General features: G+C 38.6%; 1 protein-coding gene across 20 annotated transcripts in view; it reads right to left on the reverse strand.

Annotated features, from left to right (window-relative positions):
• The window catches only part of PBRM1 (polybromo 1), a 101,736-nt gene that overhangs the window by 19,539 nt on the left and 54,851 nt on the right, over window positions 1–27,346 (reverse strand). For all 20 annotated transcript variants that reach the window (XR_016394730.1, XM_022572910.3, XM_022572906.3 and 17 more), the window contains 6 exons: window positions 26,219–26,430; window positions 17,969–18,154; window positions 16,905–17,062; window positions 16,016–16,279; window positions 9,731–9,876; window positions 7,249–7,406 (listed from right to left, as the gene is read on the reverse strand). Coding sequence is in view for 19 of the 20 variants with exons in the window: in XM_022572910.3 (XP_022428618.1) it covers window positions 7,249–7,406; window positions 9,731–9,876; window positions 16,016–16,279; window positions 16,905–17,062; window positions 17,969–18,154; window positions 26,219–26,430 (1,124 nt within the window). In the remaining variant the exon portion in view is untranslated. The remainder of the gene's footprint in view (window positions 1–7,248; window positions 7,407–9,730; window positions 9,877–16,015; window positions 16,280–16,904; window positions 17,063–17,968; window positions 18,155–26,218; window positions 26,431–27,346) is intronic.

The following is a 27,346-nucleotide window of genomic DNA, read 5'->3' on the forward strand; positions in this document are numbered from 1 at the left end:
ATCTTTTTTCCTAATTGTTTATAGGAGCTCTTCATATATGAGGGAAATTTGATCTTTTTCTATGATATACATTGCAAATATCTTCCCAAAGTTGTCATCTGTCTTTACTTCTGCCAAACATTTTAAACTTTTATATAGTTGAATTTATCCATCTTTCTTATAAGAGTTCTGGGTTTTATGTCAAAGGTTGTAAGAATTTCTTTCCCATCACTTCTTTTGGTATCTTTGCTACTTCATTTTAGGTTCATTTAAGCCTGTGATTTATCTGGGAATTTATTTTGAAGTTGATGCGAGAGATGGATACAATTTTACTTTTTCCAAATGGCTACCTAATTTCCAAATATTACTTAGAGAAAAATCCATCTTTTCCCACTTACCTGGGATGTCACTTTTATCACAAATTAAATTATATTTGAGCCTACTGCTAAAGTTTCTATTCTGTTCAAATAATGTTTATTCATATATCATATAAATAATTTAAATTATTATAGTGTTATAATGTTTTAGTATCTGTAAGGATAGACACTCTCCCCTTCACCATGCTTTTCAGAATTTTCCTGATTTTTGTTTCTTTTTTGACATGATGTTAAAAAATCAGTTTATTTAGTCCCAACTTTCTCACAGAAAATTCCCATTGGTATGTCTATTGGGCTCACATTAAAGATTTAGGGAGAATGAACATCTCTATGTTGAAAATTCTTATTCAAGCACATGGTATATGCTCTGCAATTTGTTCAAGCATTCCACTGACTGACTGATTGACTGATTGATTGATTGGGTGTGTTGGGTCTTTGTTGCTGCTCGTGGGCTTCCTCTAGTTGCGCTGAGCAGGGGCTACTCTTCATTGCAGTGCACAGGCTTCTCATTGCGGTGGCTTCTCTTATTGTGGAGCACGGGATCTAGGTGCACAGGCTTCAGTAGTTGTGGCTCACGGGCTCTAGAACACAGGCTCAGTATTTGTGGTGGATGGGTTTAGTTGCTCTGCGGCATGTGGGATCTCCCCGGACCAGGGCTCGAACCCGTGTCCCCTGCATTGGCAGGCGGATTCTTAACCACTGTGTCACCAGGGAAGTCCAAGCATTCCCTTTTAAATGCATTAAAAGTAGCACTAAAAAACTTTCTTTATACAACTGTGGCAATACCTTGTTAAATTTATCCTAAAGTAATTCTTCTTATTATTTAATCTTTTTTAAAGTGCATTTTTAAAAATTAATTAATTAATATTTTGGCTGCCTTGGGTCTTTGTTGCTGCGCGCGGGCTTTCTCTAGTTGCAGCAAGCAGGGGCTACTCTTTGTTGCGGTGTACGGGCTTCTCATTGCGGTGGCTTCTCTTGTTAAAGAGCACGGGCTCTAGGCACGTGGGTTTCAGTAGTTGTGGCACGTGGGCTCAGTAGCTGTGGCTCACAGGCTCTAGAGCACAGGCTCAGTAGTTGTGTCTTACGGGCTTAGCTGCTCTGCGGCATGTGGGATTTTCCCGGACCAGGGCTCGAACCTGTGTCCCCTGCATTGGCAGGCGGATTCCTAACCACTGCACCACTAGGGAAGTCCTATTATTTAATCTTTCAAGGCAATTAGTTTGTTATTAATTTTATATTCAACCATCTTACTTCTCTTATTATGTGCCATGACTTCTTGGTTGATTCTCTTGAATTTTCATCTCCTTAATTTCCTTATTTGAAATGTCTGTTTCTTACTTCTATCTGCACTGGCTAATACCTTCAGAACAATGTTAAACATGAGTGACAAGGACATTCCTATTTTGCTCTTGAACTTAACAGGAGTGTTCATAGCTAACAACTTACTAAACATTTACAAACAAAACATGTAAAAACAGGTCAGAAACACTTTATAACTCTTTTTTTTTTTTGGCCGCACTGTGTGGCTTGCAGGGTCTTAGTTCCCTGACCAGGGATCAAACCAGCGCCCCTGTAGTAGAAGCATGGCGTCTTAACCGCTGAAGCACCAGGGAAGTCCCCATATTACAAGCTTAAAATAGCTATAATTATTATCACTGCCTTGGATTTACACAGCACTTTACTTACATAATCCAAAGGCTTTTCAATTTGGAGAAGGTACAGTTAGTATTTTCCATACTTCATAGAGTAAAAATAGAGATTTGGAAAAGGTAAAAATTCTGCTCACAGCTAAAGAGTAAAAATGACTGGTGGCCTTGGAATGGATGTGTTGTCCCTGTCCTGACTTGGGGTTCCCACTAGGCCCTCAAAAGATAGGGAAAAGACAAGAGTTTAGGAAGCTTCATTTATTAATGGATAAAAAATTTATAAAAACCTGCTGGATTTCAACTGGAACTGCAATGAATCTATATGTCAATTTGGGAAGAACTGACATCTTTATAATACTGAGTCCTTCAGCTATAAACATGACAGATCACTTCATTTATTTAGGTCTTCTTTAATTTCTCTTGATAATTTCCTGACAGTTTTTTTTTTTTTAGCATGTGTATGTATGAGTCTTATATATCTTTTAAAAGATTTATTCCTAGATATTTAATGCAAATTGTATATTTAAAAATTTTGGTTTTCTAACTGCTCAGTGATGGTAAATAGAAATACAGATGATGTTGATATTTTCACTAATTCTAATAATTTATCTGAACATTTCTTGGATTTTCTTTGTACCTTTGCAAAAATTGATAATTTTATTTTTCCTTTCTAATCTTTAAAACCTTTTTATTTTTCTTGTCTTACTAAGAATAGTTTTTCAATTAAAGAATCATTAAAAAAAATCTACTATGAAGAAAACAGAACTTGCAATAAATTAGGAACTGGCATATTTGAGGAGCTGAGGTTCCTGGAAATTTTATCACTCAAGTGGCCTAAGGGTAAAGGTACTCTCTGCCAGGTGAGGCCATGTTCATTCCCAAAAGCAACTTCTTGGTGGCCATCTGATTACCATTGAAGTTAGTGAGGACAACTCTTAACAGAAACTGAACAAAGAACATATATATAATAGTTAGGAAAACAGTACTATTTCCTAAGTGAAATAGGCCCACTAGGTCTATATCATAGAAAATGAAAAAATCACACCTAATTATCCTTAAAGCTTTTGTTTCAGAAAGACAAGAATGAGATTTACATTCAACAGTGTGTATATTTAACACAATGAAATTATAAATCCTCTAAAGCTTAAGTTTAAACACTTTAAATTATTAGTCTACAAAAACAAATTAATTTAAAAAAAGATCTGCCTCCTTGCACTTAAAAGTCAATATAAAACGTAACAAAGAAACACTTCTCTCCCATGGGGGGGGTGGATATTGAAATCCACAAGCTGGACTGAAAACCCATTTTGTGACCACTAGATGCATTTTCTTTAGGGGTTTATCTCAAGATTAACATCTCACTGTATGCCTGTTTTCCTGCCTAATATTATTGGCACCCCCTTTCACTCTCAAAAGTGTCCCAGTTGGCTGTAAACCAACCAACAATCCAAACACCAGTACAGGAGTATAAATGAGAAGACCTAAGTTTCAGTTCTGGTCCATTTCTTGGACAGTAACATGACCTTTCTAAGAATATCAGCATCTTTTACACAGGGTTATGGTTTGAAATAAATGAAATCCTAGATTTAAAAAAAAAACCAGTTTATAAACTACAGAATGCAACACATTCTAACAGGCAACTGTAAAAAGGAATTACTTCAACTGATGTCAGTGAAAATGGCAGTTGGGGAATCCACGTGTTCCTTCACAGAAACACTAAAAGCTAGCAAAAACTGTGAGAATCAACAGTACTGGAATCCTGGAAAACAGCTAAAAGTTTACAACAACCAAATGAATCCTTACTTAAGGAAAAAAGTGACTGAAAGCTAGCAGGAGAGCATTGTGGCATTTTAATCTACCTCATCCATCCCCCCCACCCACCCCAACTCTTTTTCTTTGGGGAATAAGAGTTTTGAAAAGCTTCCACATAGTCCTGAAAATCTAGAAAGCCATGCACATGCCATGGGCAGGGTGCATGCTCAGCAAAGACCTGAGAAGGCCGTAAGCTCTCACCTTTAGCTGACTATCAAGCCCTGCATGAGCAGGTAGTAAAGGCAAAGGCAGAGTTGTAAACTTTTGCGCTGAGTGTTAAAGGTGTGCTCCAACAAAGATGCAGTATGCAATTGCAAAGACTGGGAATTTTTTGGGTTTTCTGGATCCAAGCATTTAAGAAAATCCTGTTAAGTCCCTAGGTGACCACAAAGCTAGAACAGAGACTTCAGTGACAGCACAAAGAACACAGTCTTTAGCTTAGAAAAGTCACTGAACAAGCAACGACAACCCACAATAAGCAATAACAACAAAACTTGAGGAGGGGGGAGAATCTGATTTCTAGAGTTATCACATCATAATATTCAAAATATAGTTTCAACATCCAGTTTTCAACAAAAAAATTATGAGGCACGCATGAGACAAGTAAGTGTGGCTTATTCACAGGATTAGAAAGAAATGAACAGAAACTGTCCCTGAGGAAGCTCAGATACTGAACTTACTAGACAAAGAATTTAAATCAACTGCCTTCAATACACCCAAAGAGCTAAAGGAAACCATGGACAAAGAACTAAAAGAAACCAGAATGATGTCTCACTAAATAGAGAATATCAATAGACAGAAAATGTAAACACTAAATAGATATTCTGAAGCTGAAAAGTATAATAACTGAATTGAAAAATTCATTAGAGGAACTTCTCCAGTGGTCCAGTGGCTACGACTCTGTGCTCCCAATGCAGGGGGCCTGGGCTCCATCTCTAGTCAGGGAACCGGATCCCACCTGCCGCAACTAGCAGTTCACATGCCACAACTAAGAGTTTGCATGCCACAACTAAAGATCCTGCATGCTGCAACTAAGGATCCTGCAGGCCTCAACTGAAGATCCCACATGCTGCAACTAAGACCCATCACAGACAAATAAATAAATATGGAAAAAAAAGAAAAATTCATTAGAAGGGTTCAACAGATGATCTGAACACAGAGAAGAATCAACGAACTTGAAGACAGGTCGATTAAAATGAAAAGTCTGAGGAAAAGAAAGAAAAAATACAGAAAAATGAACAATATCTTAGAGACCCGTGGCACACCATTAAGCATAACCAACATAGGCATAATAGGAGTCCTGGAAGAAGAAGAGAAAGAGAAAGGGGCAGAAAAAATATGTGAAGAAACAGTGGCCAAAAACTTCCCAAATTTGATGAAAGACATGAAAGAAAAAACTGCCAATGGAGGATTCTATATCCAGCAAAAGTAGCCTTCAAAAATGGAGGAATCGGGCTTCCCTGGTGGCGCAGTGGTTGAGAGTCTGCCTGCCGGTGCAGGGGACGCGGGTTCATGGCCCGGTCTGGGAAGATCCCACATGCCGCGGAGCGGCTGGGCCCGTGAGCCATGGCCGCTGAGCCTGCGCGTCCGGAGCCTGTGCTCCGCAACGGGAGAGGCCACAACAGTGAGAGGCCCGCGTACCACAAAAAAACAAAACGAAAACAAAAAATGGAGGAATCAAGACATCCAGATAAACAAAAGATGAGGGAGATTGTTGCTAGCAGACCTGTCCTACAAGAAATGCTAAAGGGAGTTCTTTAGGCTGAAATGAAAGGACATTAGACAATAACTTGAAGTCATACAAAGAAATAAAAACCACTAGTAAAGGTAACTACATAGGTAAATACAAAAGACAATATTATATTTTTGGTTTGTAAATCCTCTTTTTCACCTATATGATTTTAAAGACAAATACACAAAGCAATAATTATAAATCTATGATAATGGGCACACAAAGTATAAAGAGGTAATTTCTTACAATAATACAAAGGGGGAGGGATGGAGCTATAGAGGAACAGAGTTTTTTTGTATAGAATATGAAACCAGACTGTCATAAATTTAAGATGTAATCCCCAGGGTAACCACGAAGAAAATAACTAAAAAAGAATCAATGATACAGTTGTCCTAACCAAAGAAGACTTCAGTCTCACCTTTGTTATGTTCCCTTTGAGTCTCCCGACTAGGTTTACACTAGGGAGTAAAGCTCTAGGGCACAAGTTAAAAGGAAGACTTTCTCTGCTGCAGAAACTCAAGAAGATTTAATAACTTCACTAGATTTTGTTGCCTCTCCCCAGAGGGGAAGAGGAAAATGTACTGAATTATTGGCCATTCAGACATTTTTACCATATCCAATTCTGAAAAAATTCAAAGCACCAAAAACAATGTAGGTAAACAGTAAAGTGACCAAAGTCTAAGTGTAAAATACTTTTTAATCTGCAAATTTCCTTTTGGTCGTAAGCATGGTGGCTCCTTCAACTTTATAACCATATGTAATCAATATAAAGCTTGTGACTAGTAACCTTTTGGAAAACCACTCCAAAAGATGTAAACAGTAGTTGGTGTAAGTAAGCTAACGAGTTAATTCAGGGCCAGAATAAATACAACAGCTGAAAACAATAACAGTATATGGTGCATATAACTAGATCTGAGAAGCAGAATGCCACTGTGAACACTCAGTAGGATGACACAACAGAAACCAAAACAAGAGTCCTTCACATTTTTGGAATGGGAATAATAACACTACTAGGGTTAATCCAACAGAGACTGTAAAAGTTTTTTAATTGCTCTCCCTGCTTCCTACCTTATTCTTACAACACGTCCTCCAAACTGCAGCCACAGTGATTCCTCGAATGCTTATACGTCGGCTCACATGGCCTCTCTGCTCAGACTCCTCACAGGACCTCTCATCTGTTCCAGATCAATCCCTGCACTGTCTGTAAGACCTACCATGACCGAGTGCCCAGCCACCTAGAGGGCTCATTCCCTACCACACCCCCTGGCTGCTCCAGCCACCCGGCTTTCTTATTGTGACTCAAACATGCCCAGATACTCTGCCTCAAGGTCTTTGTGTTTGGTGTTTGCTGTGCCTAAAAGGAGTAAAATCTCAGTTTTCAATGGTTTTCTTCCTCACTACTCTCATGTCACCTATCAGAGGGGCTTTTGCTGACCACATTACCTGAAATAGGACCTCCCCTCAACATTACTCTCTATTCTCTTCCTCTGCTTTCTTCTCATTCATAGCCCTAATTACTACCTGATGTTCTATATATTTAATTTTAATTTATTTACTCTGCCCCACTGTAAGTCTCTGAGACAGCTGAAATTTTGGTTTTTTTATTGCTGTATACCTAGCACCTAGAAGAGTACCCAGGACAGAAGAACTATTCAACCAACTGTGGAATGAATAAGATAAAATTAAAAACATGAATACCTACCTAGAATACATGTCATGGGGCAGGTTTCTTCCAGATTACTCAGAAATACTTCTTTCTTGTAGAACATTTTTGTGGGCTCGTGTTCCGTCTCTTCTGGGTGAATAAAGATGGGGCCGTAAAAATATGCAGCTCCATCTCGGACCCATACCTTTTCAATTCTTGGGAGAAAAAAAATGGAGAAATTCCATTAAAATAGAGTTCTTACAGGTTTCATTCCTAAAGGCTTAGTCTAACAAAAATTCTGTTAACCAAAAACTTAATGATATGCACTATTTAGAGGAGTTTCATTGGCTGTTTTGATAATAAGACAATTTCCTTGGTTTTTTTCCCGTTTAAGCATGTGAGAAGATACTTGGAAAAAAGAGAAGTGAACATTTGGCTACTCATCTCAGGGGGAAAATTTTTTTTAACATAATACTAAGGCATACAACTTAATAGTTTAAGCTGACTCTCAGGTTTTCTTCCTGAGATGCTAAGCATCTATCATTGGATTTGTGAGCTGAATAAACACATCAATATTTGGGGTCAGATCACATTAGTGGCACATATTCCTTTAAGGCCATGGTTCATGACCTTTTTGAAGGTCAAGATTTAATACCCCTTTACCCCATGAGAATCTGATGAAAGTCATAGACCATCTCCCTAGGAAAAAGAAAAATTAATATCTGACTGTTCAGTGCAGATACTGTACCATTCCTCACAACCACACCATAAAGTTGCTATTATTATTGTCCCAATAGCCTCATGGTTCCAGACATGAAGCAGCATCCTCATTGCAGTTAATGGTAACTCCACCCTTCCAGTTCCTCAGGCCAAAATGCAGGGGTCACCCTTGATTCCTCTCTCTTGGACACTACATTCTTTTAACTCAATCTTTCAAAACAGGATCTAATTTACAGAATTGGATCTGACTATTGGCCTGAACCACCATCATTCTTGCCTGGATTATTGCAATAGCCTCCTAGCAGATCTCGCTGTTCTACCTTTGACTCTTTACAGTCTATTCTTAACAATCAGTAGACAGAGCAATCCTGCTAAGACCTAAGTCAGATGTCACTTCTGGGGACTTCCCTGGTGGTCCAGTGGTTAAGACTCTGTGCTTCCACTGCAGGGGGCACGGGTTCGATGCCTGGTCGGGGAACTAAGATCCCACATGCCTCGCAGTGTCGCCCCAAAAAAGTCACTTTTGTGCTGAAAATAATCCATGATATTTCATTTAACTCAGTAAAGGCCCAAGTCCCTACAATGGTTTCTGAGTCCCACAAGATTTGCACTATATTCCTTGGCTCTCATATCTCCTATCTAACTCATGTACAGCTCACTCCGCCTGTAAAAAACTCTGATGATTTGAATAGGCCAGGAATGCCTCTCTTCCGGTCTTTACACAGGCTGTTCTCTGTCCCTGGAAAGCTTTCTCCCTGGATATTCACATTACTCACTTCCTTGGTTTCTTCAAGTGTTGGCTCAACTGTCAGCCCTCAGTGAGGCTTTACATACCATCCTATTTAAAGTTTAGAACACCCTAACTTTGACTATGGCACTCCTGATTCCCCATACCCAGCTCTATTTTTTTCCACAGCACATATCATAATGTAATGCACTATACACTTTACTTATTCATGATGTTTATAGTTTGTCTTCCCACTAGAAAAAAGATCCGCGGGACTAAGGATACTTGTTTGTTTTATTCACTAATGTATCTACAGAGCCTGGCAAACAGTAGGTGTATAATAAACAATTACTGAATGATGAACAAATACAATGAGGAAACAAGCTCAGAGAGTTAAGTCATTTGCCTATGGACATTAAACTAGCAGGGCTGGGACTTAAACCAAGATCTCTTGGAACCAACTACTTTCCTTAACTACTATCCTCTACTGCCCAGCCCTGCGCCCTGACTCCTTTAATGCTATTCTATGCCATCCACCCATTTACTTGTTCATCAAATATCTGAGCCTCACGCACTATGCTTGGAGCAGGGGATATAAAGGTATATTATCGCTTTTTTGCTCAAAAAGAGAGGGTCTCTAACTCTCAGGGCATTTGCAGTCTGGTATGGAAGCCTGATAATATAAATGATATGTGCTCTGAGAAGAAGGAAACACACGGTGCTCTGAGAATGTGTAATAGGGAGACCTAACCTAGTCTGGAGGAGACAGGAAAGGCTTCCTTAAGGAAGAGCCATTTCAAATTTAAGCTAAAGGAGTTCACCATATGAAGCTGGCAGGGAGATTCCTGGGTTGAGAGTTCAGTAAATGGTAGGAGAAGAAAAAGCCAAAAAAAAAAAAAAAAAGGGATTCATGGAAGCAATTTAAAGAAGGAAGTGTGGCTAGAGGCATAAGCAGGGAGAGTGTGGTGTGAGAGGAAGTTGGAAAAGTTGCCAAGAGAGTGACTTTAGCCTTCATTCTAAACAGTGATGAATTTCTACTGGCTCCAAACCTCTCAAACCAAACCTCGTCTTCTCTACCTCAAAAACGCTCACCTGCCCACACGAGGGCGCACCAGGCCATGGGACTTGATGAAGACACAGTCGCCAACCTTCAGCCACATGTCATTATACCGGAGCTGCTCAAAGTAGTGGCAACCTGGTTCACCGTTAGACATTTCCACAGGGACATCTTCTTTCTCCTGTGGTAAAGGAAACTGGTTGAAGACAGGCTGCTGACAATCAAGGAGTTGGCAGAGAAGGTAAGAAGGGAAAGCAGATTTCCTTCATTTTAACTTAAAAGAAAAAATAACCATAAACAGAAGCTCTGATAAAGATAGGAAACCAAAGGAATAGGTTACTGAAATCAAACTAAGTCTTATCAAATATTGTATCTATTTTAAATTTCTAGTTAATTTTCATAAAATAATGTTACTTCAAGACTGTTTTATTCCCCTCTCCTTTCTTCCCCCATTCTCACAGACTTTAGGAAAAAAAAGCAATGGAGAAGACTTAACAGCATACAGAAAACAGCCTCACGCAACTGTTAAAAAGATAAGGAGCAAATTCTACACAAGCTTCCTCTTCACCACACTTCTTCACATTAACAACTGACTGATTTAAAAATTTTATCATTTTGATTTATTCCAACATGGAAAGGAACAGCATGGCCTCTGTGACACAAACACACATACTCTGTTTCTGAATAAATTACAGGGTCTGTCACCTACTGGCTGCTGTGACATGGGTAAATTACTTGACCTCTTATGCCTTAGGTTCATCATCTGTAAAATGAAGATACTGTGCCCATCAGGTGGGGCTGTTAGGAAGCTTAAATGACACAATTCATGTTACGTACACAGAATAATGCCTGACTCAGAAGAAAAATAAAAGATAATTCTGACTATGAAAATAAGAAACATAATTTACTGAGAACCTAGCAGATACTGAGCACAGCACTAGGTGTTTTAAATATAAAAGCTCTAAAACACATAAAAGCTGAGGAAATGGCAGAACACCCCCCAAATTTTCTACTGCATCTCCCAGAGAATATCTGAAACTTCAAACTTAAGGGAAAAAAAATCTCCTTTAGACTGTCCAAAATAATTTAATGTTTTGATCTTTATGATTTCAAATGTGGTACTGAAATGGACTTCCTGGAAAATCCTTAAGAATGAGAGAGGTCCCACATATATGCTGGGTGAGGAGCACTTGAAGGAATGGAAGCTATGAAAAAGAAAGCCCTGAGATTAAGAATACATTTTTATTTCAGGAATGGGTTCTGTTCTAGTTATTCATCTAAAAATTTCTTAGCATGACATGTTTTGGCCATATGCAATATTAAAATAAATATATGAGACTAAGAAAAGTAACTCATACATAGAGAGGACACTGGGGACTTATGAATTCTAATGACAATAATAACAAATTTAATTCCCACACTGACTTCCACTGACATTTCATCTTTTAAAATTAATGTCTCTATGATTCCCAGACATACTGGTAAAATGTAAAAAAAAACATGTTTTTTCCCAAGCTCCTTTTCTCTTAAAAACACTGTAAGGACACTAAAATGGATATTTTTTCTAGGATACTAAAAATTCAGTTTTTCCAGTTTTTACATTAACAATTTAAAAACTTTATTTTTCTCCTTTATATAAAAAGTATACTTGTTGGAAATAATTCAAGCATTAGAGTATGTAAAATTTAAAAAACAAGTCTTCTGTGATCTAACCCTAGAGATAATCATCCAGTTCAGTTTATAGTTTTCCATGTTATTTACATATACATATATGTAAACATACATTTTGATTTTTTGGAGTAATGATGGAACCACATCCCATTCTGCAACCTGTTAATTCCTTTTGCTGGCTGCACAGTTTGCATTATATGAATGGATGTATAACAACTTAATTCCCATTCACAGGCATTTGGGTTTGGCCTAGGGTTTTGCTTTTACAAACAACACTTACGTCACCCTTTGGCATACCTAGTTGAGTACTACGTTGGAACACATTCCCTGCCATCAAACAGCAGGGCCAAAGGGAATGCCACTGATGGGAGATGAGAGTGTGTTACCCCACACTGACACCAGGCTGCATGTATTATCAGGCTTCAGACCTCTTGTCAATTTGCTGGGCATTTTAAAAGCTATCAGATTAATACGTTTTCTTACATTTTTGAATGACCTTCTATAAATGATCTATTTGGTCCTTTGCCCATTTTTCCAGTATTATTTTTTCCCTAGACTTCAAAGAGCTCTTTGTACATTAGAAACAGCAGTCCTTAGACTGTTTCATTAAACTAATTGATATTGTCAATTGTATCAAGAAAATGATCTTTTTTTTTTCTTTTATGGCTACTGGGTTTTATATCATGTATATAAAAGGATCCATTCCAAGCTTATAAATGAATAAAAGATTACAGGTAAATAATAGTAAATGTACTTATGTCAGCAACTTATGTTTCTTTTTTAATGTTTATATCTTATTTTGGAATATGAAATGAGGTAGAGTTCAGGTGGGTTTTTTTTTCTTCTTTTTTCAAATGGCTACCAGTTTTTCCAGTATCATTTGATTCCATCTTCTCTTGCTGATCTGAAATACTACCTTTATACAAACTTTCAGTTATAAAATAAATGAATCACAGGTATGAAATGTACAGTGTGGGGAATAATTACATAACATCTTTGTATGGTGACAAATGATGACTAGACTTACCATGGTGATCATTTTGAAACGTACAGAAATACTGAATCATTATGTTGTACACTAGGAACTAACATAGTATTGTAGGTCAATTATACTTCAAAAACACAAACTCAGAAAATGAGATCAGATTTGTGCTTACCAGAGGCAGGGGAGAGGGGGAGAGGGGGATTGGATGAAGGTGGTCAAAAAGTACAAACTTCCAGTTATAAGATAAATAAGTATTAAGGATGTAATGTACAACATGATAAATATAATTAACACCGCTGTACGTTATATATGAAAGATGTTAAGAGAGTAAATTCTAACAGTACTCATCACAAGGAAAAAAAAATTTTTTTTTCTATTTCTTTAATGTTGTATCTATATTGAGATGATGGATGTTCACCAAACTTACTGTGGTAATCATTTCATGATATATGTAAGTCAAATCATTATGCTGTACACCTTAAACTTATACAGTGCTATATGTCAATTATATCTCAATAAAACTAGAAGGAAAAAAAGGCGATTGTGGGGCAAAAGGGAAAGTATGAATCAAGTCTCTAGATTAGTAAATAGTATTAAAGTTAATTTTCTGTTTTAGATCCTTGTACCATGCTTTACAAGGTGTTAACATTAGCAGAAGCTGAATGAAGAGTATAAGGAATGTCTCTGTACTCTCTTTGTTAAGCACCTGGCACATTTGTTAAGTCTAAAATCACTTCAAAATAAAAGTTAAAATATATAAAACTAGAGACTTCCCTGGTGGCGCAGTGGTTAAGAACCTGCCTGCCAATGCAGGGGACACGGGTTCAATCCCTGGTCTGGGAAGATCCCACATGCCGGAGAGCAACTAAGCCCATGCACCACAACTACTGAGCCTACGCTCTAGAGCCCACAAGCCACAACTACTGAGCCCGTGTGCCAACTACTGAAGCCCACATGCCTAGAGCCTGTGCTCTTTAACAAGAGAAGCCACCGCAACGAGAAGCCTGTGCACCACAAAGAAGGGTAGCCCCCGCTTGCCGCAACTAGAGAGAAAGCCTGCGTGCAGCAACAAAGACCCGACACAGCCAAAAAATAAACTACTTAAAAAAAAATTTTATATATATATATAAACTAAAATGAATGAATAGCTTTATATTCTGGATTTAATTGTGGAAAGCCTATTCCCTCCACTGACCAACCCTGAGCTAATATCTTAATATTTTTTTAAATGTATTTTTGTAAAATGTAATACTATTTGGCAGGGTAAAGCACTCTTGACTACTCTTTCAGTTTTTCTTTTTCTGGTGGCTGTCATGTATTTATTCTTTCCTAAGAATGCTAGAATTAAAAAAAAAAAAAAAAAGGATGCTAGAGTAATTTTGTCAAGTTCCAAAACAACTTATTCAAGTCTTTAATGTCCTGCAGTAGACTATCTTTCTTCCCATAGGTTCCATATACTCCTTTTAAGATAATTTCTTAATGTATGTTTTTTGTTCATATGAATTGGATATTTTCTTCCATATGATTTTTCTAACAGTTGTTAAAGTGTATTCAACATTTTCATTTTACTTTCAAAAGTCTTATGAATTATTGTTCTGTTTATGTAAGAAAGCTAATGACTTGTATATAGATTTTGAAATTTCTACTTGTTGAATTGTTTTCAAAAACTTTTCAGTTAATTTCTCCCCATTATCTGCAAAAAAATAATTTTGCCTCTTATTGTCAATAGTTTTGTTTGTCTCACTACATTGGCTACTCTCAGAAAAATACAGATAATGGTACAGAAAGCACCTCTGTCACGTGTATAACTTTAAAAGGAATTTCTTTTACTCTAGGCTTGAGATACAAAGACAATTTTTAAAAATCACTTTGAGGAAATATCCATCTGAAGACTTCAATCAAGATTGGTACTATACCTTATCAGATAATTTCTCCTTTTATCTACTAATTAAAATGACAGATATTACTGAATTTTCCTAATTTTGAACAATCCTTGCATTCCTAGAATGAACTCCCGCCTACTTGGTCATGTTGTTCTCAAACAACTAACTTGATTTCACTTGTAACAATACTTTTTTCCCAAGTATTTTTTTGTATCAATACTCATAAAGTGAGACTGAACTGCAGTTTTCTGTTTTTACTTTGTCAGACTTTGGAATCAAGATTATTCCGGCTTGGTAAAACAAACTGGGAAGTTTTCTTTGCTCTCCATGCTCTGCAATAATTTTTTTTTCTTTTGGCCGACCCACACGGCATGTGGGATCTTAGTTCCCCAACCAGGGATCAAACCATGCCCCCTGCAGTAGAAGCGCAGAGTCTTAACCACTGGACCGCCAGGGAAGTCCTTCAATAATTTAAAGGGTTAAAAGAATTTACCTATGGAATTATCTGGCCTGAGTACTCTTTGAAGTGAGATCTTTGACATTAAAAAAATTTCTTCACGTTGTTGTCCACTTACATGTGTTATCTCTTCTTGATTCCACTTTACTAACTGGTATTACCCTAGAAAATTATTCACTTCATTCAGGTTTTTAAAATTATTATTATTTTTTGGCCACACCATGCGGCTTGTGGGATCTTAGTTCCCTGACCAGGGATCTAACCCAGGCCCTTGGCAGTGAAAGCATGGAGTCCTAACCACTGGACTGCCAGGGAATTCCCTCATTCAGGTTTTCAAACTTATTAATAGAAATGTACAAGTCTTTAAATTTCCTCTATATTTTGTATATTAAGCTTAATTCCCTTCTTTTTCCTTTATTAGGATAGTTGGTAGTTTATCTCACTGAACTTGTCGAAGTCTCTTTTTTAAATTTTTTTTTTGAAGTCTCCTTTTTAATTCTTCTGCTCTATTTATTCATTTATTTATTTATTTATTTATTTATGGCTGTGTTGGGTCTTCGTTGCTGCACGCGGGCTTTCTCTAGTTGCAGTGAGCGGGGGCTACTCTTCGTTGCAGTGTGCATGCTTCTCACTGCAGTGGCTTCTCCTGTTGCGGAGCAAGGGTTCTAGGTGTGTGGGCCTCAGTAGTTGTGGCACACGGGCTCAGTAGTTGTGGCTCGCGGGATCTAGAGCACAGGCTCAGTAGTTGCGGTGCACGGGCTTAGTTGCTCTGTGGCACGTGGGATCTTCCCGGACCAGGGCTCAAACCCGTGTCCCCTGCATTGGCAGGCAGAATCTTAACCACTGCGCCACCAAGGAAGTCCTGCTGCTCTGTTTTTTAAGTATTAATTTCTTTCTTTCTTTTAGAGTTCCTTCTATTAGGCTGTTTTTGTTTTGTTTTGTTTTTTATTTATTTTTGGCTGCGTTGGGTCTTTGTTGCTGCATGCGGGCTTTAGTTGCGGTGAGCAGGGGCTACTCTTCGTTGTGGAGCACAGGCTCTAGGCATGCAGGCTTCAGTAGCTGTGGCACACAGGCTCAGTAGTTGTGGCGCACAGGCTTAGCTGCTCCGTGACATGTGGGATCTTCCCGGACCAGGGATCGAACCCACGTCCCCTGCAATGGCAGGTGGATTCTCAACCACTGCGCCACCAGGGAAGTCCCTAGGCTAAGGTTTTATATTGTTGCTCTTTTTCTAATTCTGAATTTGAGTACTTTATTCATTTATTTTTGAGACTAGGTATTCTGAAATGTAAAATTCTTTTCTACGTGGCTATTATCTACATACCTTTTCCAAGTTAAAACTGTCTTCAGTTCGACTGTCCTCTGAGTTGTCTGTGTTCTTCTCATCATCCCCTTTATCCGCATTTGCAAATACAGAGGCCACTCGGACCACAGGCAAGGGCACATCTCGAGGGACAAATCTAACTGAGCTGATGGGCATGGTCCATAGTTTAATTTTCTTAAAAGATTTGGTTTTGGCAGAATACCGTGATTCACAGACAAAAACATCCTCATCTCGAAAGTTTTCTGGGCATAATTTAAAGTATTCCTGGTGGATATAAGAATAAAATCAACTAGGTGAATTTTCTGAAAACCAATCAACTAAAAAACAAATAAAATCACCAAACAAGCAAAGAAATAAAAGCTAAAGTATTAAGACTTTTTGACAGTGAACAACAAATGGTAAATGGCTAGAGATCTAGGAGTATTTCCTTATACTCAATGACCTTACTCACCACATACTGTTTAGCTTATTTAGCTTACCAACTGCTCCTCTGACAGTATATTAATATTTCATACAGCTATTATATTCCTTAAAGCTACGGGCATGTGCCTATACTACATAGACAAAAAAAAAGTGCACCTTATTACCTAAAACCACACTAACAATTTATAATGATCCTTCAGAAAATGTCACCCTTAAAAATTTGTCTGCCGATATAAAAAAATTTAAGCTAACTGCATATAGCTATATAGTGTAGGCAGCAAATGGTCTTTCACCATCATGTTCAGGTTAATTTCTCCCCAAATCTTTACAGAAGCTAGAGACACAGCTTAAAAAAAATTCAACAGTTTAAAATAGAGCTATCAATTTTGTAAAGATCAATTTTTTGTGTTTGTGAATTTTATTCCCATGGAATAATTTATTGTTTTGGGACTAATGAGTTTCTTACCTTAACAAACATGACCACACATTTTCCTAGAATTTTACTAACAGGAACTTTATTGTAATAGTCACTCTTAAAAACTTCTTTTTCTAGAAATTTTCGTGTAGCCAAATGGAATGTTTCATTTGGCCGATAAAACCAACAGCCATACAACCATTTTTCACCTCAAAAACAAAGAGAGAGAGAAAGAAAGAGAATTACCATTAACAAAAATAACATATTCTTTGTAAAATGAACAAATACTCCATCCATTCTGCCATGGCCTAAACCTAGCAAGGTGCTTTTAGGCCACGGTTCCTTAATACAATTATCTTAGAAGAAACAATACTTTAAAATAATGAAATGTAATGAGGCCTAAAAAATGCTACTTTCCCCCTCCTATTAAAAGATGTATAATAAATAGAAAAAGGAAGGTGATGAGAACTACTCTACTCTGCTGGGTCAGGACACACATAAAGCTGTGTGCTTTTATAAGGATGTAAGATATACTAAAAGACATATTTAGCTCTTGGCTGACGGAATACAAAGGTATTTTACATGATGAACAGCTGAAAGAATTGGATTGCCTGGATCACACTTCTGCTTGCTTTTGGTTTCATTAACTCCTATTCATTCTCTATGTCTCAAGTTAAAGGCGGTTGTTCTAGGAAGCCTTTTTGAAATCAAATTCTAAGCTAAGGCACACGTCTGTCTATAACAATTTCTTCTTTATTTGTGATTTTTACCAGAGTGGTTTTGCCAGGGACAAAACACAGGCCTTTTGTTCTTCTGAATCTCTGCCATCCTACAGAGTTTGGCTCATGGTATGTTTTTAATAAATATCAGTTGAATGAATGAATCTCAGCTAGACTTCAGAAAGTTGTATTTCTTTCAACTCAGCTGTGCCACTGCCCAACAGTGCTTGATCCTATGTTTCTCATATAGTGGGTACTTAACTGCATTTACTGACAGTGTAGAACTATTGTTGAAACACATAAAATGTCTGAGTTACAATTTCCTTCCCTGGGAACCAAGGAGGAGTACAACAGTCACATCTCACCAATCTGCCCTCCAAATTAAAATGAACTTACCAGCAGAATCTTCCCACAGTCTCTCAATACAGACTATATGTGGTTGTAGATTGGCCTCTGCAGGCTCCACATAGACATAATCTCCAACATGGTACATACTGTTCTTAAAGCTGCAGTCCTGGCTGTATGTGCGATGTAAGCCTGAGAGGCCTGCAGCTCCAGAGGAATCTTCACTCTTTTCAGCTTCTTCGGTAAAAAAGAGAAAAATGTTCTCATGAAAGGGATGTTGGAACAGATGCAGGATTCAAACAACACATACTAATACATTTACTTCTTTTCTAGATACTCAAAGGCAGGATTCAGGACAAATAGTATGACATCCACATTCCCAATAGCCTCTATTCAAAACTGTCTTTTTGAATTACAGCCAACTGCCATTAATTTAAATAAATACATAAATAAAGCATCTACAGAATAAAAATAATCACCTTAATAATATATGCTCACTAGAGTCATTCTGGATGATACACAAACATATAAAGAAGAAAACAGGTCACTTGTAAATCATGTAATCCTAGAGATAATCATGTAATCCTAGGATAATGGAATCTTAGAATTGAGGAGATATGGAATATGTATTTCATACAATATACTGTAAACTATATATGCATACACTTAATATATCATGAACATTTCCCTTGAGATTAAATGCTTTTCAACAAGATTTTTATTTTTGTTAAACAAAACTTTTAAAAAATATTTATTTATTTGGCTGTGTTGGGTCTTAGTTGCGGCACGCGGGATCTTTAGTTGCGGCAAAAGTTGCAGCATGTGGGATCCTTTAGTTGCAGCGCGCAGAACCGTTAGTTGAGGCATCTTTTTAGTTGCAGCATGTGGGATCTTTTAGTTGCGGCATGCGAACTGTTAGTTGCAGCATGTGGGATCTAGTTCTCTGACTAGGGATTGAACCCAGGCTCCCAGCATTCGGAGTGCAGAGTCTTAGCCACTGGACCTGGACCAGGGAAGTCCCTAAACAAAACTTTTTTTTTTTTTTTGCGGTACGCGGGCCTCTCACTGTTGTGGCCTCTCCCGTTGCGGAGCACAGGCTCCGGACGCGCAGGCTCAGCGGCCATGGCTCACGGGCCCAGCCGCTCTGCGGCATGTGGGATCTTCCCGGACCAGGGCACAAACCCACGTCCCCTGCATCGGCAGGCAGACTCTCAACCACTGCGCCACCAGGAAAGCCCCAAAACTTTTTAATGGCTCCCATATAAGCCATTATTTGCAAACACCGTAGGTTTTTTTCAGGAAAAAGCTTTGGCCACTTCTTTGATTACTTCCTTAGGATAATTTTCCATAAATGGAAGAGCTGGAAATAAGCATGTTAAACGTTTTTAAAATGCATATTCCAAACTGACCCCCAAAAGTCTATACCAACTTAAGTCCTTCACTCTTTGGCTACAAGGGGGGTGGGGTCTGTTTCTCCATTCCCTCTCCAATACTGGTATTATAATTTTTTTTTAAGTTTTGCCATTTTTGGTGGAAAATGTTATCTAGCAGTTGATTAATCAAATGAATCCCTGTGACATAGGAAGCATATTCACAAGTTTCTTGAGAATTTTATACCAGCAGGAACACTGTCAACAGGCCTGAAACGGAGAAAGAGTACAAAAAAACAGAAGGCTGTTAAACCTCCCAAATTCCAGAGACAGGAAACAGGCTGATAAAACTCAGCTGCAAATATGTGTTACCTTTCATGAAAAAAGATGATTCAGAGGGCAAAGTGTGGAGCCACAGAGAACTAATTCCATGCCCTGAAGCCTAATGCAGTCTGCCTGCCCGGATCTTGAAACTGCTTGGAATTGATGACTCTTTTTTTTTTTCCATTTCTCCCTTTTTGAATGGGAATGTCCCTATTATCCTATGCATCTTCCATCACTATACTGTAGGAGCAGAGAACTTGTTTTTTCACTTTCACAGGTTCACAGATGAAGAGAAATTGTGTCTCAGGATGGACCATACCCAGAGCCTCAGCCATACACCTAGTTTAGACGATTTAAATAATGAGATTTGGGACTTTCGAGTTGATGGTATTTAGATTAGATTTTGGTAGCCGGTAGAGGGGTTGTTACAGTAACAAGTACCTAAAAAAATATGAAAGTGACTCTGGAATTGAATAATAAGCAGAGACTGGAAGAATTTTGAGGAACATGACAGAAAAAGCCTAGGTTGCCTTGAATACACTGTTAGTAGAGAAATGGATATTAAAGACTTGGCATTGAAGGCTCAGAAGAAAAAGTTATTAGAAAGTGGAGGAAAGGGGTTCTTGTTATATAGTGGAAGAAAGCCTAGCAGAACTGTGTTCTGCAGTTATGTGGATTCTAGGCCACCTGAGCTGATCTTTTAGATATCTTTTTCTTTGTTTATTTGTTGTTCTATTTTCTTGGAGATTTCTTCAACCTTTAAAACAATTTTTAAGTGAATAAATTTGATATATAACATTGTGTAAATTTATTTATTTATTTATTTATTTATTTATTTAGGCAGGCTGTGCCGGGTCTTAGTTGAGGCACATGGATCTTCATTGCGGCATGTGGACTTCTTAGTTGTGGCATGCATGCAGGATCTAGTTCCCTGACCAGGGATCGAACCCGGGCCCCCTGCACTGGCGGTGCGGAGTCTTACCCACTGGACCACCAGGGAAGTCCCACATTGTGTAAATTTAAGGTGTACAACATGTTACTTTGATCTATTTATATACTGTTGCCACTGCAGCAGTTTACCACACTACATAACTATAGGACAATATTGCTGTCTATATCTACGTACTCTGCATTAGATCTCTATAGCTTATTTACTACTCTTTGCAAATTTGTTCTGTTAAACAACATTAATCTTATCCCCCAACCCCACTCTGCTATCATTTTTTTTTAGAAGCTTGAGATATAATTAATACACCATACAATTCATCTATTTAAAGTGCACAGTTTGGGCTTCTCTCGTGGCTCAGTGGGTGAGGGTCTGCCTGCCGATGCAGGGGACACGGGTTCGTGTCCCAGTCTGGGAAGATCCCACATGCCGTGGAGCGGCTGGGCCCGTGAGCCATGGCCACTGAGCCTGTGCGTCAGGAGCCTGTGCTCCGCAACGGGAGAGGCCACAACAGTGAGAGGCCCGCGTACAGCAAAATAAATAAATAAATAAATAAATAAAGTGCACAGTTCGGCACTTCCACAGTGGTGCAGTGGTTAAGAATGCACCTGCCAATGCAGGGTACACAGGTTCAATCCCTGATCCGGGAAGATTCCACATGCCACAGAGCAACTAAGCCCGTGTGCCGCAACTACTGAGCCCATGTGCCACAACTACTGAAGCCTGTGTGCCTAGAGCCCGTGCTCCACAACAAACAGAATCCCCCACAATGAGAAGCCCGCACACCACAACGAAGAGTAGCCCCCGCTCGCCGCAATCAGAGAAAGCCCACGTGCAGCAACAAAGACCCAACACAGCCAAAAATTAATTAATTTTCTTAAAAGTGCAAAATTCAATGGTTTTTGGTATACTACATTAATTTTTAAAAATTGTGGTAAGATATATATCACATAAAATTCACCATTTTTCGACGATTTAAAAAAAATAAATTTATTTATTTTTATTTATTTTTGGCTGCGTGGGGTCTTTGTTGCTGCACGTGGGCTTTCTCTAGTTGCAGCGAGCAGGGGCTACTCTTCGTTGCGGTGCACGGGCTTCTTATTGTGGTGGCTTCTCTTGTTGTGGAGCACGGGCTCTAGGCACGTTGGGCTTCAGTAGTTGTGGCTCGCAGGCTCTAGAGCACAGGCTCAGTAGTTGTGGCACACGGGCTTAGTTGCTCTGTGGCATGTGGGATCTTCACTAACCAGGGCTCAAACCCGTGTCCCCTGCACTGGCAGGCGGATTCTTAACCATTGCGCCATCAGGGAAGCTCTGGACGATTTTTAAGTGTATAATTCAATGGCATTAATTATACTCACAATGTTGTGTAACCATAACCACTATTTCCAAAACTTTTTCTTTAATCCAAACAGAAACTCTGTAACCATTAAATAATAATAACTCCTTATCTTTCTTCCCCACAGCCTGGTAACCTTTAATCTACTTTGTCTCTCCATGAATTTGGTATTCTAGGTACCTCATATAAGTGAAATCACACAGCATCTGTCCTTTTGTGCCTGGCTTATTTCAGATAGCATAATATTTTCAAGGTTCATCCACCTTGTAGTATGTGTTAGAACTTCTTTACTTTTTATGGCTGAATAATATTCCACTGTATGTAAATACTGCATTTTGTTTATCCATTCATCTGTGATGGATACCTGGGTTGTTTCTGTCTTTTGACTATTATGAATAATGCTGCTATGAACACTGGTATACAAGTATCTGCTTGAGTCCCTGGTTTCAGTTCTTTTGGATACATACCTAGGAGCAGAACTTATTGATCATATAGTAATGAAATGTTTAGCTTTTAAACAAATTGCCAAACTTTTCCATAGTGGCTGCACCACTTTACATTTCCACCAGCAATTTATGAGGGTTCCAATTTCTCCACATGTTCACCAACACTTGTATCTTTTTTTTTTCCATAACAATTATCCTAAAGGGTGTGAAGTGGTATCTCACAGTAATTTTCATTTTCATTCCCCTAATGACGTTGAACATTAATTTTCATGTGCTTATGGCCATTTCTATAATTTCTTTGAGGATATATCTATTCAAATCTTTTGCCCACTTTTGAATTGTGTTGTTTGGTTGTTGTTGAACTGTAGGAGTCCTTTGCATATTCTGGATACTAGACCGTTATCAGATATAATGATTTGTGAATATTTTCTTTAACTCTGTGGGTTTGCCATATTTTTAATTTCCAAGAAATTTTCTGTTCTGCAAATGTTCACTTTTTATGGCTTTCTGTTCTTGTTTTATGGATACAGTAGCTTGTCATCTCTCTGAAGGTCGAATTAGTTGGTTTTTAAAAAAAATTTTCTCCTGCTACCTTCAATTTTTTTGTTTCCTCCAAGTTCCATTTTTTTGTTTTGCTCTCTATTTTAACATCTTAGAGAGTTTTCCCTTAAATATTTGGTCCCATTTAAATAAATATCTGCTTCTATTTAAAAGTAAAACACTTGGGCTTCCCTGGTGGCGCAGTGGTTAAGAGTCTGCCTGCCGATGCAGGGGACACGGGTTCGTGCCCGGGTCCGGGAAGATCCCACGTGCCGTGCAGCGGCTGGGCCCGTGAGCCATGGCCGCTGAGCCTGCACGTCCGGAGCCTGTGCTCCGCAACGGGAGAGGCCACAACAGTGAGAGGCCCGCGTATTGCAAAAAAAAAAAAAAAAAAGTAAAACACTTTAGGGACTTCCCTGGTGGTCCAGTGATTAAGATGCTGTGCTTCCAGTGCAGGGGGTGTGGGTCTGACCCTGGTCTGGGAACTAAGATCCCACATACTGTGTGGTGCAGCCAAGAAAAAAAAAAAAGAAACAAAAGTAAAACGCTTTAAAAAGCTGACTGGAAGCTCTCCATGCATACATAGAGCTGGATGGATTTCACTGAGGACCAGATGTTATCTTTAGATCCCCACTGCCTGGTCCATTTCTCAAGAGAAGAATCTTCTGTCTCAAAATTAAAAACCTGGGACTTTCCTGGTGGCACAGTGGTGGAGAATCCGCCTGCCAATGCAGGGGACACGGGTTCGAGCCCTGGTCTGGGAAGATCCCACATGCCACGGAGCAACTAAGCCCGTGTGCCACAGCTACTGAGTCCACGTGCCACAACTACTGAAGGCCGCACACCTAGAGCCCGTGCTCTGCTACAAGAAAAGCCACCGCAATGAGAAGCCCATGCACAGCAACAAAGAGTAGCCCCTGCTTGCCACAACTAGAGAAAGCCCACACGCAACAAGACCCAACACAGCCAAAAATAAAAAAAAAAAAAAAAAAAGAACTTGGTATGATTTCAATCCTTTAAAATTTTTTAAACTTTTATGACCCAGCACATGGTCCATTCTAGACAATGTTCCATGTACACTCTAAAAGAATGTGTATTCTGCAGTCATTGGGTATAGTGTTTTACACGTCCGTCAAGTCAAGCTGGTTGACAGTCCTTGTCCCAGAGCTCAGGTTGCCGTAAGAACACCAACCATAAATGGGGTGGCTTAAACAATAAACATCCATTTCTCACAGTTCTGGAGGCAGATTTGGTGTCTGGTGAGGGTCCACTTCCTGGTTCATAAACAGTTGTCTTCACACTCTTCATCCCCTTACAACGGCACCAATTCCACTGTAGTGGCTCCACTCCCATGACTGCATCCAAACCTAATTACATCCTAAAGGCCCCATCTCCAAATACCAACATACTGGAGGCTACAACATACAAATTTTGGTGGGAGACACAACATTCAGTCTACAGCAATCTTATTTAAGTCATACTTTTGCCAATTTTTGGTCTAGTTAGTCTGTCATTTGCTGAGAAAGGTGTATTGAGACTATAACTGTTAACTATTTCTCTTCAATTCTGTCAGTTTTTGCTTCATGTATTTTGGGGCTCCACTGTCAGGTGCATACACATTTATAAGTATTATACGTTCTTGACCCTTTTAACATTATAAAATGTCCCCCTTCAACTCTAGTAATATTTCTTAAAGTCTATTTGTCTGATTAATATAGTCACTCCAACTCACTATGGTTACTATTTGCATGGTATATCTTTTCCCTTCATTTTCCTTTCAACCTATTTGTGTCCAAATCTAAATGAATCTCTTATAGACAGTATACAGTTGGATCTTACTTTTTAAATTCAGTCTGATAACCAATGCATTTTGAATGGAGTGTTTAGTCTATTCACAGTATGTAATTACTGATATGATTGAATTCAAGTCTGCCATTTTGCTATTTTTTTTGTCTTATTTTTTTGTTCCTTTTTTCCTCCTTTACTGCCCTCTTTTGTGTTAAGCAAGTATTTCTGGCATATCATTTTAATTCCTGTATTGACTTTTTTTTTTTTTTTTTTTTGCAGTACACGGGCCTCTCACTGTTGTGGCTTCTCCCGTTGCGGAGCACAGGCTCCGGATGCGCAGGCTCAGTGGCCATGGCTCACGGGCCCAGCCGCTCCGCGGCATGTGGGATCTTCCCAGACCGGGACACGAACCCGCGTCCCCTGCATCGGCAGGCGGACTCTCAACCACTGCGCCACCAGGGAAGCCCCTGTATTGACTTTTTCTCTTTGTTATTACTGGTATTACAATATGCATCTTTAACTTGTCACCATCTATTTCAGGTTAACAGTGATTTAGTTTCATTCAATATTGCAACTTTGCTCCAATACGGCTCCATTCCTTTGTGCTAGTTGTGTCACATATATACTTCCATAAATGTTATAAAGTTAACAATAGTGTTATTATTCCTTTACTCAATCTAATGTTTGGAAAGTTATATATTCTAGGTATTTATGTGAATTCTAACTTTTTCAGAAACGATTAAATTTCTAATAAAAGTTCCTACTTTCAAATATTTCTAAATTCTGGAAAGTGACTCAAAGTAACATTTTTAGGTTGATACAATTAAAATAAAAATTTCCTCCTAGTTATGTGGTTCAACCAAAATATCATCTACTTGGGGACTTCCCTGGTGGTCCAGTGGTTAAGAATCCGCCTTCCAATGCAGGGAACACGGGTTCGATCTCTCATCGGGGAACTAAGATCGCACATGCTGTGGGGCAACTAAGCTTGCATGAGGCAGCTACAGAGCCCACGTGCTCTGGAGCCTGCGTACCCCAACTAGAGAAAAGCCCACGCACCGCAACGAAAGATCCTGCGTGCCACAACTAAGACCCAACACAGCCATAAATAAATAAATAAATAAATAATTTGAAACAAAAACAAAATATAATCTACTTACCTGGCTGAGTCCATATGAGCAGAGCCATGCTGTTGAACAATGGGGCAGAAACTTTATGCACTGCTGAGAATGCTCTCTAGCCCCAGCTGTGCCCCTTAGGTTTTTATCTACCAATAGTATTAAGAGGTATTTAGCTTCCACACTTGTGAATTAATTAACTCTGTTCTTGAAATACTAGAATAACAGCTGTGTCACGTATAACTTCCAACCTTTTCCAGTCTGATGAACAAATTGATAGTGACAAAAACATTTCCCATCTTACTATGTCTGTTTTGAAACAGTCAACACCCTGAGTCTACAAACAGGACTCTGCTCCACAGGTAATTATAAGACCAGTTAGGACAGATCATAATAATGTTTCTTCATATTTAATAAAATGAAAGAAACTAACCTCTTTTTTCTTCTTCTCGTTTTAGTTTATCTTCCTCTATTTCTTTCGGTAGTTTTTCCTTTTTCTCTTTCTCCACATCATTATGTAAATGTTTTGTGGTATAGCTGAGTGCTGGTGAAAGAAGGATCTCTCCATTTTTGCAGAGTTCATCACGAATTTTAATAAAAAACTGCTGGAGTTCTACCGCATCCTCATATATTTCAGAATCTGTCCTATAATAGCATTAAGAGTATTCACTGACACACAAGCTGCTTCTTTTAAGCACCCTGCTTATATGTTAAAGCATTGTATGAAATGCTTCTTTAATGCATTAATTGATACAATGGTAACTTCTGTGCAGTTCTAATAAGACTATCTCCTTAAAATTTGTTAGAACAGAATCTGAAGTGTAATTTTACCTTGGTGAGCCTCATGCTCACCAGTTTCCTTTTCCTTAAGGCTCACTCCTTGTACAGCTCATGTAAAAGGAAAGGCCTCATACAGCTTCCTGGGGAGAAACATAGCATGTTCATTGGTTGATTTTGGCAACAGAAGGGGGTTGCCACAGTCAGGGACTATACTAAGGCTCCACACCATGTGCAGCACTTACTTGCATCTAACCTTTGAATTAATTTTTACTTTCTCTTAGTTAAGGGACCAACACACTGTATAAGGTATTAACAAAAGATTTAGCCCATTTTCTTCTTTTTGGATCTATATCATGGTTGCTTAGGCTGGTACGACTCCGTGAATATTTGAACCTAAACTGCAAAGTCCTAAGGGCATCGTAAAATGGTTACAGGCCTCAGAGTCAGTGTTCATGTTAGTTTCCCAGAAATAACTACATAATTCTGGGGAATCACCAGAGGCAACATGTGAAAGAAAAAAAATTATCTGTGTCATACTGAAAACTTTTAAAAGATTCTTTCACCATTTATAAAATGAGAGGATTGGGCAAAATGAACTTCAGAATTTTGACTCAAAGAAATTCTATTACTATTTCTAATCCACTGTTGGTCTGAGGAAGGAAGATAATTCTATTAACTAAGAATATCAGGGTCTAAAAAATTATGCACAAAGGTAACCAGAGACAAAGACTTATTAGCAGCAGTCACGGAGACATTCTGGTCAGGCTAGTGTGGATGGTGT

This window comes from Delphinapterus leucas, chromosome 10 (assembly GCF_059928025.1).
Source record: "Delphinapterus leucas isolate spDelLeu-1000000601 "Yukka" chromosome 10, BTC_Dleu_Yukka2, whole genome shotgun sequence".
NCBI classification, from domain to species: Eukaryota; Metazoa; Chordata; class Mammalia; order Artiodactyla; family Monodontidae; genus Delphinapterus; species Delphinapterus leucas.